The sequence below is a fragment of the Prionailurus bengalensis genome, chromosome B1, assembly GCF_016509475.1.
Source record: "Prionailurus bengalensis isolate Pbe53 chromosome B1, Fcat_Pben_1.1_paternal_pri, whole genome shotgun sequence".
Taxonomy (NCBI): Eukaryota; Metazoa; Chordata; class Mammalia; order Carnivora; family Felidae; genus Prionailurus; species Prionailurus bengalensis.
In genome coordinates, this window is record NC_057344.1 from 172,255,513 (window position 1) to 172,272,203 (window position 16,691).

Genomic DNA, 16,691 nt, shown 5'->3' on the forward strand with positions numbered 1-16,691 from the left:
CAAATTATTTGGCAGGAAGATTTTTGGGCTAGTGTGAGGGCATGGGAAATAAGAAAGGAAGAGGTTGTGGTATCTTTTTATTTAACCCGTGCACATAGTATTAAAAACATAATTGATTTTATACAAGGAAGGAGTTCATAAGGACTTTGCATATGTCAAAAATGATAATACGTGTCATCTTGGATTATATCTCCAAAGCCATGAATAAATGAAGGAAAAGATACAAGTTGGTACATAGAATATAAATCACAAGGATCTCTGGTAGAGACAATAACAACAAAGATCAAGCAGAATTTTCATAAGAAAGAAATCATTCTTATTCAGTTTCTTGCTAAATAATTACTTCCTCTCTCACCTCCTAAAATTAGTTTTTATCCCCTCAGTAGAAACTTAGTAAGGTACACTTTAAGCTGACAATGATTCTACTTCCCTGGGGAAAACAGCACCCAGCCCTAAACCCCAGAAGATCTACAGGTCAATGAGCTACAGGTCAATGTCCTGTCTGAGTTCAGAATCCCACTCTATTGGTTACAGGGGATTGGCTCAAAGGAAGGCACCTGAACCACACGGAGCCAATCAAATTCCTGGGGGAGCTAGAATTTAGAATTGGTGTATGGAGATGATAAAATAAGTTAGTCTACATGAAGATACTACAAGACAGCTATAACATGTAAGCTCAGGAACTGGGGTGCAAGAGTAGGGCTTTTTCCATGTAGACTAGAGAAGCACAGAGGCAGATAGGAAGAGAAAAAGAGAATGAAGCAGATACTAAGAGAGAAGCAGAGATAAAAAGATTAAAAGGACTTCAAGCTGTATTACAAAGCTGTACTCATCAAGACAGTCTGCTACTGGCACAAAAACAGACACTCAGATCAACGGAACAGAATAGAAACCCAGAAATGGACCCACAAATGTATGGCCAACCAGTCTTTGACAAAACAGGAAAGAATATCCAATGGAATGAAGACAGTCTCTTCAGCAAGTGGTGCTGGGAAAACTGGACAGCAACACGCAGAAAAATGAACCTGGACCACTTTCTTACACCATACACAAAAATAAACTCAAAATGGATGAAAGACCTAAAGGTAAGACAGGAAACCATCAAAATCCTCAAGGAGAAAGCAGGCAAAAACCTCTTTGACCTTGGCCGCAGCAACTTCTTACTCAACATGTCTCCAGAGGCAAGGGAAACAAAAGCAAAAATGAACTATTGGAACCTCATCAAGATAAAAAACTTCTGCACAGAGAAGGAAACAATCAGCAAAACTAAAAGGCAACCGACAGAATGGGAGAAGATATTTGCAAATAACGTATCAGATAAAGGGTTAGTATCCAAAATCTTTAAAGAACTTATCAAACTCCACACCCAAAAAACAAATAATCCAGTGAAGAAATAAGCAAAAGACATGAATAGACACTTCTCCAATGAAGACATCCAGATGGCCAACCGACACATGAAAAAATGCTCAACATCACTCATCATCAGGGAAATACAAATCAAAACCACAAGGAGACACCACCTCACCCTGTCAGAATGGCTAACATTAACAACTCAGGCAAGGACAAATGTTGGCGAGGATGCGGAGAAAGAGGATCTCTTTTGCACTGCTGGTGGGAATACAAACTGGTGCAGCCACTCTGGAAAACAGTATGGAGGTTCCTCAAAAAACTAAAAACAGAACTACCTGACGACCCAGCAATTGCACTATTAGGTACTTATCCAAGAGATACAAGTATGCTGTTTCAAAGGGACACATGCACCCCCATGTTTATAGCATCACTATCAACAATAGCCAAAGTATGGACAGAGTCCAAATGTCCATCGATGGATGAATGGATAAAGAAGACGTGGTATATATATATATATTGTATACACACACACACACACACACACACACACAATGGAGTATTACTCGGCAATCAAAAAGAATGAAATCTTTCCATTTGCAACTACCTGGATGGAACTAGAGGGTATTATGCTAAGCGAAATTAGAGAAAGACAAATATCATGTGACTTCACTCATATGTGGAATTTAAGAAACAAAACAGATGAACATAAAGGAAGGAAGACAAAAATAATATAAAAACAGGGAGGGGGACAAAACATAAGAGACTCTTAAATATGGAGAACAAACAGAGGGTTACTGGAGGGGTTGTGGAAGGGGGGATGGGCTAAAGGGGTAAGGGACATCAAGGAATCTACTCCTGAAATCATTGTTGCACTGTATGCTAACTAACTTGGATGTAAATTAAAAAGTAACAATAATAGGGGCGCCTGGGTGGCGCAGTCAGTTAAGCGTCCGACTTCAGCCAGGTCATGATCTCGCGGTCCGTGAGTTCGAGCCCCGCGTCAGGCTCTGGGCTGATGGCTCAGAGCCTGGAGCCTGTTTCCGATTCTGTGTCTCCCTCTCTCTCTGCCCCTCCCCCGTTCATGCTCTGTCTCTCTCTGTCCCAAAAATAAATAAACGTTGAAAAAAAAATTAAAAAAAAAAAGTAACAATAATAAAAAGATTAAAAAGCAGAGATAAAGAAAGTCCTAATCTTTCCAATTCCTGATTTCATTCTCTTTCTGAGTCTTTGACTTATATGATACATCCCAGTATCTTTATCGTTTTTGCTCAAACTAACTGAAGATGGCTTCTGTTACTTGAAAGCTGAGACTCTTGATTAAAACACTCTGGTGGTATCTTTATACATGTATACTGCTCTACTATTCTCTGCAATTCAATCACTATACATGCATTTCTCCTATAGCATCTTATGAATTAAATATACTATGAATTGGTTAATTTGTTAAACCGATCAATTTGTGAGTAAGATTTGCATTATATAAGCCTTTATTGGTTTGTGTAAGGGGAAACACTATTGCACAAGAATGTAACCGGTATGTGTCAAGGCAGGAGGTAGCATGGTATGATGGGGAAAGGGAAAAGTCTGGGGAATCAGGAATCCTTAGACAGTAGGATCTTCTGGTTCCTCTGGCCTCCTGAGCCACGGTCTTTGCTTGTCCTATTCATACCTGTCTTGCTAGCATTCAGCTAAAAGTCTGCAGCTGCTGAAAGCATAGTCTGGTCTTTCTTACTTGGTGAGAGCCCTATGGCTTTCCTGGCTGACCCAGGCTAAACTCAGCTCTCATTAGGTTCACCGAGACTAAGATGGGGCTTCCATCAATGTCTCCCGAGTCCTGCTAAGTCAAACAGAAACTGAGAGAAGCTCAGCAAACCTGAAACTTTGAGCCTGTCCCATGGCATATTGCCCCACCAATTTTTCTCTGATGTACTTGTACCCATCTTGGACACCTGTGGTTGGAGGCAGGTTACCCACTAGTGGGATGGGCAGTGAGGTGGTTACCCAAAAACCCACACAGTAAACAGGGGTGAGATCTTACTTATCTAACACAGAGGGCATGTACCTCTGAATGCTCTTGCTGTTTGCCGTCTTAAAATTTCTTATGGCTACATCTGACATGAGATATGACTGTGTCTTATCTTTAATCTTCCAGAGTACATCAACCAAACCTCACTATCCTAAGTGGAAGGAGTAGTAGCATATAAATGGTTAACACTTGGACTCTGGAATCCACCTTCCTGAATTTGAATCTGGCTACTCCCTTCTCCGATCTATAGCAATAGGTAGGTAGGTTCCTGTAACCTGTCTATGCCTCAGTTTTTCCATGTGTCAAAATACAGGTTGCTAACAGTATCCTCCTCGTATGTTGTTATTAACAAGAGCTCCTTACAACAGTGATTGACACATATTAAGTGCTCAGTAAATGTAAGCTATTATTATTACACCGTTCTTAATCCTCTGGTCTCAGCCTTCAATAATTTAAATGAAACTGCTTGGATTTCCCATAACAATATAAAATCAGATATCCTACTGATAACTGTTTCAGATTATTTACTAGGTAAAAATCTTCCTACAAGATTGTTGTTGTTGCTATATTCTGCTTTCCATTAAGGTTCAACAACACGATAACAAAAGCCCTAACCATAGTAGCACTTAACATTTATTGACCATCTACCATGTGTGTGGCTCTAAGCTAAGCATTTTGCATGCATTTGTTTAATTAATTTTCCGGATGACCTTTTTAGGTAGGTACTATTATTATCCCCATGGTAGGTTTCTGCCAATATTTAGGCTAAAAAGAAAACAAATTTAAATTTAAAACATGTTTGTTTTTCTTAACTATGTTGAAGCTTTTTTTTTTTAATTTGCCCAAGTAGTGGAATTTTCTCATTTGATACACGTTAGATTTTTTTTTTAAAGAGCTGTAAACAAAGGTAAGTAAATAAATAATAGGTGTTTCAAATGAAGTTTAATTTATGTATGTGCTAAACATTACTAGGAATTTTTCATGATTTTCCAAATACTTACAAGTTGGATCTTACAGTTCAAGCTTTCAAAAACAACTTGATTTTAAACAGAATGTTTAACCTGTTCAAGGCTGTTTGTAAAGGAACTCAAGACACATGAACTTTTATATATTTTCTCCATAAATTTCTGAAACTTATCTACACATTATACCATATACCAATGAAAATACTAATAATTATTTCATAGAAAACATCCTTTGCACTTTTACAATTACCTGTTAAGAAGGTTCTCTACTTCTTGAACTTCTGCTATGGGTTCTTCATTATCAGAAAGGAAACGAGCTTGAAATTTTCTGTCTTGAAAATCATACAGCATCACAATAATAAGACTGCTCAAATGATCTGGCTACCAGGGGGAAACACACATAAAGAAAAGTATACAAACAACATCTATAGTAATATTTTCCATTCCACTATGTTTTCATGAGAGGACAGAAATATAACTATTTTTACATAGCCTGGTTGTATTGGTAGAGAACTTGCAAATAGAAAAAAAAACAATAAAAAATAAACCATTTTAAAGAGACAATATTTGGTATGTTCATCACAATGAAAGGACTACGATCAGTATTAGAAGTAGGAGAGAGTGGGGCGCCTGGGTGGCTCAGTCGGTTAAGCGTACGACTTCAGCTCAGGTCACGACCTCACGGTCTGTGAGTTCGAGCCCCGCATCAGGCTCTGGGCTGATGGCTCAGAGCCTGGAGCCTGCTTCCGATTCTGTGTCTCCCTCTCTCTCTGCCCCTCCCCCATTCATGCTCTGTCTCTCTCTGTCTCAAAAATAAATAAACGTTAAAATATTAAAAAAAAAAAAAAAGAAGTAGGAGAGAGTTCAGGATGTGTTCTGAAGGTCTCAGCAATAAGCAAACTAGTTGGATTTAAATCTAAAGGCTTTTTAATACTTTCTGAATAACAATCATGAGACAGCTAATTATATAAAAAGTTGTTTACTTACTATTGTGGTACTTGGGAAGATACAGCTGTCTATTAATATAGCTTCCAAAATATCTTGAACTGCAAGACAAGGAAAATGTCTGTTACTGAGAATACCAAAACTGAAAATGAAAACTTTGGAATCAAAATACACTTTAGGGGCACCTGGGTGGCTTGGTCGGTGAAGCATCTGACTCTTGATTTTGGTTCAGGTCATGATCTCACAGTTTGTGAGATCAAGCCCCACGTCTGACAGCACAGAGCCTGCTTGGGATTCTCTCTCTTCCTCTCTCTCCACCCCTCCCTCACTCACGTGCATGCACATGCACGCAGGCGCGCTCTCTCTCAAAATAAATAAATATTAAAAAAATACACTTTATACAGTGTCACCAACTACTTTTACTTTCATAATTAAAATATATCTCAATTCTTGACAAAGACCCAAATTATAATGACATGATGAATATTTGTCGTATTTATGAATCCAGGACCATTAGGACCCAGGCTTCACATGATATCCTAGTCAAAGGAGCATTATCTGAATACCTAAAGTAGTAATAAAGGAATTCCAACCTTTAATTTACGTCTTTTGAGAAACATTTAAGAGGATCTATTTTAAATATTGCATCCTTGGGGCGCCTGGGTGGCGCAGTCGGTTAAGCGTCCGACTTCAGCCAGGTCACGATCTCGCGGTCCGTGAGTTCGAGCCCCGCGTCGGGCTCTGGGCTGATGGCTCAGAGCCTGGAGCCTGTTTCCGATTCTGTGTCTCCCTCTCTCTCTGCCCCTCCCCCGTTCATGCTCTGTCTCTCTCTGTCCCAAAAATAAATAAACGTTGAAAAAAAAAATTTTAATAAAAAAAATAAAAATAAAAAAAATAAATATTGCATCCTTTTTATATGTTGCTGGATTCAATTTGCTAAAATTTTATTTAGTTTTATTCTATGTTTATGTTTATGAGGGATATTGGTCTATCATTTCTTTTCTTATAATGTCCTTGTCAATGTCGGTACCAAGGTTATGTTGGCCTTGTAAAGCAGGTGGGAAGTGTTCCCTCTTCCTCTTTCAAAGAGTTTGTGTTAGATCGGTCTTATTTCTTACTGAAATATTTGGTAGGACTCACTAGGGAAGACATTGATGACATTTAATCTAAGACCCAAATGACAAAGAGTTAGCCATGGAAAGATCTGGGAGAAGAGACATTCAGGCCGAGAGATAACCGCAAAGGTACTAAAGGGAAACAAGTAGACATATTGAAAAACCTCCACAGTGTGCATGAGTGTTCCTTTTGTTACGACTACTTAAAACTATATATGGACCATGTAACAATTTTTCTCTAAATTTTTAACGTTTATTTACTTTTGAGAGAGAGAGAGGCAGAGCGTGAGTAGGGGAGGGGCAGAGAGGGAGACACAGAATCCAAAGCAGGCCCCAGGCTCCAAGCTGTCAGCATAGAGCCCAACGCGGGGCTCAAACTCACAAACCGTGAGTTCATGACCTGAACCAAAGTTGAACGCTCATCCGACTGAGCCACCCAGGTGCCCCATAAATGTTTTAATCAGTTGAGCAGAAAGCTAGGCTAGCTAGCTTCAATTCATTCAACATTCGTGGAAAACCTACTATATAGGCACACTACACTTTTGAATTTCAGTTTTTATTTGGGGGATGGGAAAACTAAAAAAGAAGTGACTAATGGGAGCACAGACTCCAATTTTCACAGGAAATCCTTTGGGAGTTCTAATCCATATTTGAGCCACCAATTATGGCTGTATTATACAAGGCAATATCCCCATTTCACTTATAAGGAAAATAAGGCTTCATTTGCACCCTAAAGTACTAGCAAACCAGTTCCTAACCACTTCAGAGATTCTCAGCACGGGTCCAAATTTTTGTCACAGAAAATCTGGTCATCATAAGAATAAAGGAGTTCTGAGACCACAGACCTCAACAGGCTATAGAATTTTGAGCAATGGAGACGCTTAGCTCCTAAGAAATAGGAGAGGCAGAATGTAAAAAATAATGATGATTTTGCCAACATTGCATTTATCCTTTGGGGGGGTCTTGTCAAAACTGATAACATCGTTGGGCTGCCTTTGATATGGTGCAGAATGCATTACTTTTGTATATCGACAATTTACGTAACATTCTCGTATAGTAATATCAACATTAGTGGTAACTGTATATTTTAGATAGTGCTTTCTATGTGCTACACCTTGCTCTAAGTGCTCCATTTGGTATTCAATTAACTCTCATAACAACCCTATGAATTAGGTGTCATCATTATCCCTGTTTTATAGATTAAGAAATGAGACAAAGAATGGGTAAGTAGGATGTCACAGTCACACAGCAAGTAGCAAATCAGGGATTCAAACCCAGACAGTCTGGCACCAAAGTGCATGCTCATTACCAAAACATTAGCCTGCCTTTCTTCATCTTCCTCTTATAACAAACCAGAATGGCTATACAGAACACATTGTTAATGACTAATTTGAGTTACCAGGATTTACTTGAAGACTGTAAGCCTTGCCTATCCTATCTAGTTCAGCACACTAACTTGAACTATTCCTTGTCCCCCACTAATTAAAGCTATTCTCTTTAGTCTGTTGAAGAGAACTCTAAACCTCCATTCTTCATGTTTTCAATAAGGAAGGGCCTTCCCCAGGGAAAGATTTTCTGCCATGTGTCAGCAGGAAGTGCAGTAGAAAGGTCTACACTTCTTCAGCTGTGTCATAGATTAGATGAGAAGTCTCTAACTCAATAGTAAAGGATTTGCAAGCCACTTGGTTAGAGATCTAAAACTATGTCCCCAAACATCTATATTTTTTCCTCTCTCAGTGGGACCAAATTCAAGTGTAAAGGAGGAGTGCTATTTATTAGACCCCCAAAATCCACAGAGCCCATCTTGTCATTCTTCCCATTCTGGAAGAAAGGTGTAAGATGTCCCTTCTTTTGATTCTCCTCTAGGTTCTTCCTCTCTATTTTTATTATGTGTTCATAGAGTTTCCTTCATGTGAGGGGCCTCTAGAATCTTCACTTCAAGCATGTCAAGGCCTTGGGGCCCCTGGGTGGCTCAGTCAGTTAAGTGTCAGACTCTTGATTTCGGCTCAGGTCATGATCTCACGGTTTGTGAGTTTGAGCCCCGCGTTGGGCTCTGTGCTGACAGCTTGCAGCCCGGGGCCAGCTCTCTCTCTCGCTCTCTCTCTCTGCCTCTCCCCTGCTCATGCTCTGTCTCTCTAAAAATAAAAGACTATCAAGGCCCTCCTATAATTATACAATATAGATAGATGCTGTTTGTGTGTAGAATGAGGGAAACAATAAAATTATTTAAATCTTTTTTTGGCAAAACTAGTAAGACTAGCCACTAACATTTTGGAAGAATATTTCAGAGAAGTAAATGCCAGGGAAAGGAAGCTGGCATCACCAAATACAAAATCATTATGTAATGAAAATAAAATATATATGGAAGACTCACAGCTAATATCAACCTCAATGGGGAAAAACTGAGAGGTTTCCCTCTATGGTCAGGAACAAGACAGGGATGTCCACCCTCACCGTTGTTATTTAACACAGTACTAGAAGTCCTACCCTCAGCAATCAGAGAACAAAAAGAAATAAAAGGCATCCAAATTGGCAAGGAAGTAGTCAAACTTTCACTATTTGGAGATGACATGATATTCTATGTAGAAAACCCAAGAGACTCCACCAAAATATTGCTAGAACTTATACGTGAATTCAGCAAAGTTGCAGGATATAAAATCAATGTACAGAAATCTGTTGCATTTCTATACGCCAATAATGAAGCAGCAGAAAGAGAAATCAATGAATTGATCCCATTCATAACTGCATCAGAAACCATAAGATACCTAGGAATAAACCTAACCAAAGAGGTAAAAGATCTGTACTTTGTACACTATATAGAACATTTATGAAAGAAATTGAAAATGACACAAAGAAATGGAAAAACATTCCATGCCCATGGATTGGAAGAACAAATATTGTTGAAAAGCCTGTAACTGCCCAAAGCAATCTACACATTTAATGCAATCCCTATCAAAATAGCACCAGCAGTTTTCACAGAGCTAGAACAAAAAAATCCTAAAATTTGTTGGGAACCCCAAAAGACCCTGAATAGCAAAGCAATCTGAAAAAGCAAAGCAAAGCTGGAGGCAGCACAATTCTAGACTTCAAGCTATATGACAAAGTCATAAGACAGTAGTCATTGGTACTGGCGCAAAAACAGGTACATAGATCAATGGAACAGAATAGAAAACCCAGAAATGGGCTCACAACTATATGGTCAACTAATCTTTGACAAAGCACAAAGAATATCCAATGGAAAAAAATCTCTTCAGTAAACGGCGTTGGGAAAACTGGACAGCAACATGCAAAAGAAACCAGGCCACTTTCTCTACCATACACAAAAATAAATTCAAAATGGATGAAACACCTAAATGTGAGACATGAAACCATCAAAATCCTAGAGAATACAGGCAATAACCTCATTGACCTCAGCCTTAGTAGCTTCTTATTAGATATATCGCTGGAAGCAAGGGAAACAAAAGCAAAAACAAACTTTGGTACTTCATCAAGATAAAAAAGCTTCTGCACAGCAAAGGAAACAATCAACAAAACTAAAAGGCAGCCTATGGAATGGGAGAAGATATTGACAAATGACATATCTGATAAAGGATTAGTACCCAAATTTATCAAGCTCAACACCTCAAAAATAAATACGCCAGTTAAGAAATGGGCAGAAGATATGAATAGACATTTTTTCCAAGGAAGACATCCAGATGGCTACCAGACACACGAAAAGATGTTTGACATCACTCAACATCAGGGAATTACAAATCAAAGCCATGATGAGATACCACCTCACACCTGTCAAAATGGCTAAAATTAACAACACAGGAAACAACAGATGTTGGCAAGGATGCGGACAAAGGGGAACCCTCCTGCACTGCTGGTGCTAATGCAAACTGGTGCAGCTATTCTGGAGAACAGTATGGAGGTTCCTTAGAAAGTTAAAAATAGAGCTACCCTAGGATCCAGCAATTGTACTACTAGGTATTTACCCAAAGAATACGAGAATACAGATTTTAAGGGGTACATGTACCCTCATGTTTATAGCAGCATTATCAAAATAGCCAAACTATGGAAAGAACCCAAATGTCCACTGACTGATGAATGGATAAAGAAGAAGTGATATATATATATATATATATATATATATGTATATATATATATATATATTTGTGTGTGTATACATACACATATATATATATATTTGTATATGCAAATAGATGCATATATGCATATACATGTGTATATATGTATATGCAATGGAATATTATTCAGCCATAAAAAAAGAATTAAATCTTGCCATTTGCAATGACATGAATGGAGCTACAGGGTATTATGCTAAGCAAAATATAAGTCAGTTAGAGAAAGACAAATACCACATGATTTCACTCATATGTGAAATTTAAGAAACAAAACAGATGAACATAGAAAACAAAAAAAAGGAGAGAGAAGCAAACCATAAAACAGATTCTTAACTATAGAGAACAAACTGAGGGTTGCTGGAGGGAAGGTGGGTGAAGGGATGGGCTAAATGGGTTATGGGTATTAAGGTGGGCACTTGTGATGAGCACTAGGTGTTATATGTAAGTGATGAATCACTAAATTCTATACCTGAAACCAACTGTATCATATATGTTAACTAGTTAGAATTTAAATAAAAAAAAGAAAACAACAACAACATGGAACCATAAAAAACTAGGATTAGGGATGGGGTTTCTTGTTCTACCACCCTTTCCAATCAGATAAAATACTTCCTCTTTTTAACCTTCTTCCTGCTTGGTTCCTTAGTATATCATTTAATCTCTTCTTGAGTTTCCCTCAATTTTTTTCATTCGCAAAATGAGAATCTTGTGTCTCAAAGAACTGGTGTAGCAAATGATATTTTGTTTTGTCAATTACAAAGAGCTATGTAAATATAAGGTATTATTATTTTCATTCAAGAAAATTGCATTTACCTCTTACATGACAGCCAGAGCTTAAGAGGTTATTGATCTAGATTATTTTTCTAATGAATCGCTATACAATCAAGAATTAACTCAGCACGGGGCACCTGGGTGGCTCAGTTGCTTAAGCTTGATTTCAGCTTAGGTCAGGATCTCATGAGATCTAGCCCTCATCAGGCTCTGAGTTGTCAGCACGGAGCCTGCTTGGGATTCGCTCTCCCTCCCTCTCTGCCCCTTCCCTAGTCATGCTCATTCTCTCTCCCTCTCTCTCTCAAAATAAATAAATAAACTTTAAAAAAATCAACTAAGCAGGACTGAATGGCCAAACCCTGAACACTCCAAAGAAAGGTTTGGCACTCTGAGGAGATAACTTCTATAAACCTTTGGAATAGCTTGCCTGATGACAGTGTCTGTGTTTACACCGGGCGTTGGTGGGCAACATGGTGTCAGCTTGACCTCTGGAAGAGCTAGAGACTGAGTAAGGTCAGCCACGAGGTCACTCTTTGTCTACATGATTGACACCAATAAAAACCCTGGACAGCAAGGCTTGGGTGAGCTTTCCTATACTTCAGTACTACGTTCACATACTACAATACTTCATTCCTGTTGTCCTACCGTTGCTAAGAGAATTAAGCATTGTCCACAGACTCCGCTGGGAAAGAACGGTAGAAAACTTGCACCAGGTCTCTCCTGGACTCTGTCCAATGCACTTTTTTCTGGTGTTGACTTTAAGTAACCTTTCACTATAATAAACTATAACTATGAGCATAACGGATGTGATAAGTTCTGTAAGTCCTTCCAGTGAATCACCGACCCTGATGGTGGTCTTGCGTACCCCACCTGCAATTACTAATTACCAAAGTCATAATAAAACCATACATTAAGCATTTACTAGGTTTTTCACTAACAGGTTAGAAGATTCTGAAATGGCCAGGCTAATGCCACAGTTAGTTCCTGAGACTGAAAGTTCACCAACTACTATATATACTTAGGTTGGAGAACAAATTAAGCCAGGAATAATACCAACAATTTCAGGGACATCTTTTTCTTCAAGTTTTCTGTTTTCTTTATTTGTGGTTCATTAGTTTATTTCTTAAGAAATCATTTTCCGGGGGCGCCTGGGTGGCGCAGTCGGTTAAGCGTCCGACTTCAGCCAGGTCACGATCTCGCGGTCCGGGAGTTCGAGCCCCGCGTCAGGCTCTGGGCTGATGGCTCAGAGCCTGGAGCCTGTTTCCGATTCTGTGTCTCCCTCTCTCTCTGCCCCTCCCCCGTTCATGCTCTGTCTCTCTCTGTCCCAAAAATAAACGTTGAAAAAAAAAATTTTAATAAAAAAAAAAAATCATTTTCCAGAGTTTCTTTTCTTTTTTTTAATATTTAGAATTCTTGAAACATCCAGAGATTCTTTGAAAAAACAAATTAGCTGCTAGTACTCTATTTCTTTGATAGAAATAAAACTTAAAAGGAATCCGCTACTCTTCATTACCTTCTTTAACAGAAAATTGACTTTGGGGCTATTTAGTAAAGCAGGAATCGTGGCTGTCTTCACCTCAAAAAAACATACTGAGCCCTTTAAACCTTCAAAAGGTTAATCAGATATAAATACATTCTCTCCTTTGAAAGAGCTTATACACAAAGGACATCAACAAAAGAGTAAACAATAAAACTGAAATACTGAAAACACAGCCAAAGGAGTATACTTAACATTTATATAATGAAGGAATTTTCTGTCATTTTTCCTTCTCCTTATACTTCTACACACGCGCGCGCGCACACACACACACACACACACACACCACCTATTCACAACTTCACCAATAAAAGGGATCATTACCCAAGCTCTCTTTAGTTTATACATTAACATTTTTAGCTTTACTGCTCCTATAAAAAAACTGCAGGGAAGAAATCCTGAGTTTTCTTTTCTGAACCTATAAGGTCCAAGCCAAATATGAGTTTATAAAATATCATGTGAAAGTACTGGTAGAACACTGATTATACAGAAGCTACCAGGGAAATGCACAGAGCCCCCACTGTCTTAAAGCAAACTATCAGGCTCTTAATTATCTTGGAAATCCAATACATTTAGAAATTCTGGTTTGATTTTATTTGAACATTCAGAAATTATTCAGATAATAATTTAAGCAATATATTATTATTTTAAGAAGAAAAAAATATTTGTACCACGTAAACAACCAAAGCCAGCTTAGATTAGAATTAGAATTAAAAAAAACCAAACATTTCGAGCAAAGGCAGGTTTGTAAAGGTCTATGACAATACTTTATCTTAATGGGATTTTTCTGGGTCATTAAAAAACATAAAATAGTCACAAAGCCCTTTCATAAAACAGAAATAAAGACTGAGAGGAAGAAAAAGAGAATCAAGTGTACATATCACTATAGCATGACCATCTAGTCAATGCATTAATTGTATACAAAATAATTTCAGGTTTTTAGTATTGATTCCTAAATCTAAGACGCAATATTCCATTAGGAAAACAAATTGTCTGTAATAGAATTTTGGCATTAACATTAAATACCAACTAATTAACATAGAGGCCCAGTCTGCCTTTCATTGTTACAAGGAGAAAATGTAGAAATGTTCATTTGGCTCATTATCTAAAGTGCAACATTTTGGTCTCTAAACTACATTTTTTCAAAGCAGATAGAAGGAATGGATGAAATAATGTGAAAGATTACACTGGAAAAGAAAAAATGGTTAAAACATTTAAAAAGAAAAAAAATCCACAAGCAGGAGAAAACAAAGAAATGGAAATTAAAGAGATGCCTTTTGACATCAAATTTTTCTCTATGTTGACAAATTTCTGGCTTCAGAGTTGAGCTGCCTTGTATCTGCAGACTACCAAAATATATATATTCATGTCTAAGTAATGAACGGGGCATTTTAGTTCAACTAAACAACTGGTAAGTGCCTATGTGCAAGAATGTGGAAGGCCCAGTAAGTACTAATACTAAGGAAATGCATGCAAATTAGTGTTGCCTTTTCAAGGTGTCTCTTTAGGAAGCCATATGCTTATCATTTCAGCCATGCTGTTAATACTCCAAATATTTCTGGAACTTCTTTTTGGAACTACATTCACTCATTTTACAAACCAGTATAAACATTATAGTTTAAAGGGGACAGGCGAGCAATTGATAATGTGGTGTCTGAATCAGAAGATTCTAAACTTATTTTAAAGCTTATTGCTAGTACAAAAACAAAGATCTCCAGACCCTGCCACTGTTTGCTTTCACAGTAACAGTATTTGGTTCTGTCCTAGAGTCAGCTCCACACACAGAAGTGGATAGTTAACCACCACTGAGCGAATCTGAAACACTGCATCTCAAGGAATAAATGTATAAGCTCTCAAAATTTAGGCTATTGGCTAAAGCCAATAAATTTGGAGGAATAAATGTATAAGCTCTCAAAATTTAGGCTATTGGCTATGAATGGGATCATCTTAATCTGGGTTGATTTGATTTTGATATTCATTTTTAATATATTGTACCTTGGCTTCTTACTCCATCTCTGTTCCTCTCTTACTGGTTTTTATAATTGTGTAAGTTCATACACTAATATACAAGAGGTAAACACAGAAAATGCCAAGAAATAACCCAAGGTGGTGGTGGGGGGTAACTGTACTTGGATCCTTCAGTGGACTCTTATTCTTCCTGTTAATGGAATTGTTCCCTTGTTCAATTTAATGACTGTGCATTACATCCATCTAAGGACGGGCACCCTCCTAGGCACAGGGAATCTGCAGTGAAAAACAGTTCTGGCCTGAAAGAGCTTGTTTTACTGGAACTCTCCAAATTCCTTGACATGCATCTGACCAAAGTTACACAAATATGTGAAAACAAAACCTGGTGTGCACCAGAGAGCGGGAAGGGGACTGCGCTCCACAAATTCTCTCATTATTTTATTTTAGTGACGATCCTTGAGAGTGGTACTACTCACACTTCAGAGCACTGAAAGCCAGCTCATAGGACGAACGCTGAAAGGATTCATCCTCAGACTCCGGCAAGGACCGCAGGGGTTCATTCCCATACTTTATTAAGACTTTCTCTGGCGACTTTTCGAATCGAATACCCTGAAAAATGTTTGCTGCCATAATGTAAACGGAGTCCGGATAGCCAGTTTTTTCGGGTAAACCAGTTGAGTTTTTTTCGCCGGTTGATGTGTCACCTGACAGCACCAGGGAAGCGAGCTGGGAGATCTCCTCCGTATTTTTTTCGTTCGAAAACTCCAGTTCACTCGTGGCACGAAGCATGTTTGCCCCTTGACTGTCGTCGGTAACTCAAGATCGAATTACAACTCAGATGTTCCAGGAAATGGTTTTTCCCTGTACCTTAAGTATCGTCTCTGTGAAAATAAAAGGTTATCTCGGTAAATCACTATTCCTGCGGGACCCACTTGGTGGCTCATTTCGTTGTGGCCTGAAAGACTAAGGTGGCATCTACTGGCGGATCCGAGCGTCCCATGCTTGGGGCCGTACAAGACCTAACCAAACGTCCCCAACACTCAGAGAGAGGGGAGGTGGGAATCCTCTCCCAAGCGACTTTTCCCTAGGCCCCTTTGGGGGTAGCGCTCCCCACGAGCCGCGTCTGCGGCCCCACGGGCGCCCCCTACCCAGGAGGGCGGATGTTTCCCGGGGCTTCGGGGACGGAGACGCGGCAGCCGTTGCACTTGGGGCACCGAAGGCCGGTGTCTGAACAGAGCCCTCGGGAAGCCCCGGACGGCGGGGCGCCGGCGGCGGCCCGGGAAGGCAGTTCTGGCTTAAATGCAGCTTCACCCACCAACCGTGTTCGGGGTGCGGGGGGCCCCGACCTCCGGCGCTCGCTTTGCTCCAGTTCCCGAAAGCAGAGCGCGCCTTCTGGCCTCCCCAGGTCACGCTCAGTGGCCCTTCGCGGACGCCGCGGCGGAGCTGGGTGGAGCGCGGCGCGGGTGGACCCACGGCTCAGGCCGGGCAAGGGTCGGCCTCTCCCACCTCTCGCGGTCGGCCGGCCGGCCGGCCGCGACCCCGTCTCCGTGGCAACCGGGAGCGTGGCCTGACGCAGCCGAGGGCCGTTCCCGCGGGACTTGGCCGGTCCGCCTCTCACCCGGCCAGTTTGCTCTTCCTCCAGAGTTCCGCGACGCCAGCCCCAGACCCTTTGCGCAGTTGGATCGCTTCGTCCCGAGGGTCCTCGACTTCCCCAAAACCACAAGTGGCCCCCTCTTTCCGACACTTCCAGGTCGGTCTTCTTGAAAGCAAGAATTCTGTGTCGCTGACAGCACCCGCCTTGGCGCGTTGGGCAGAGGCGCAGGAAATGTTAAAACAGATGAGTGTAGAGCTACTGAAGAAAAGGGGGGAAAAGACGAGCCTACTTTA

General features: G+C 39.9%; 1 protein-coding gene across 2 annotated transcripts in view; it reads right to left on the bottom strand.

Annotated features, from left to right (window-relative positions):
• NSUN7 (NOP2/Sun RNA methyltransferase family member 7) overlaps window positions 1-16,264 on the bottom strand; it is a 53,714-nt gene extending 37,450 nt beyond the window's left edge. Inside the window, exons 1-4 of one of the 2 annotated variants that reach the window (XM_043572798.1) lie at window positions 16,151-16,264; window positions 15,281-15,685; window positions 5,329-5,387; window positions 4,592-4,722 (exon numbers count right to left, since the gene is read on the bottom strand). In XM_043572798.1, coding sequence (XP_043428733.1) covers window positions 4,592-4,722; window positions 5,329-5,387; window positions 15,281-15,593 — 503 coding nt within the window. In that variant the 5' untranslated portion in view covers window positions 15,594-15,685; window positions 16,151-16,264. Of the gene's footprint in view, window positions 1-4,591; window positions 4,723-5,328; window positions 5,388-15,280; window positions 15,686-16,123 lie in introns of both variants that reach the window. The other variant, XM_043572799.1, reaches the window with a different exon arrangement.
• Between the last annotated feature and the right edge of the window lie 427 nt (window positions 16,265-16,691).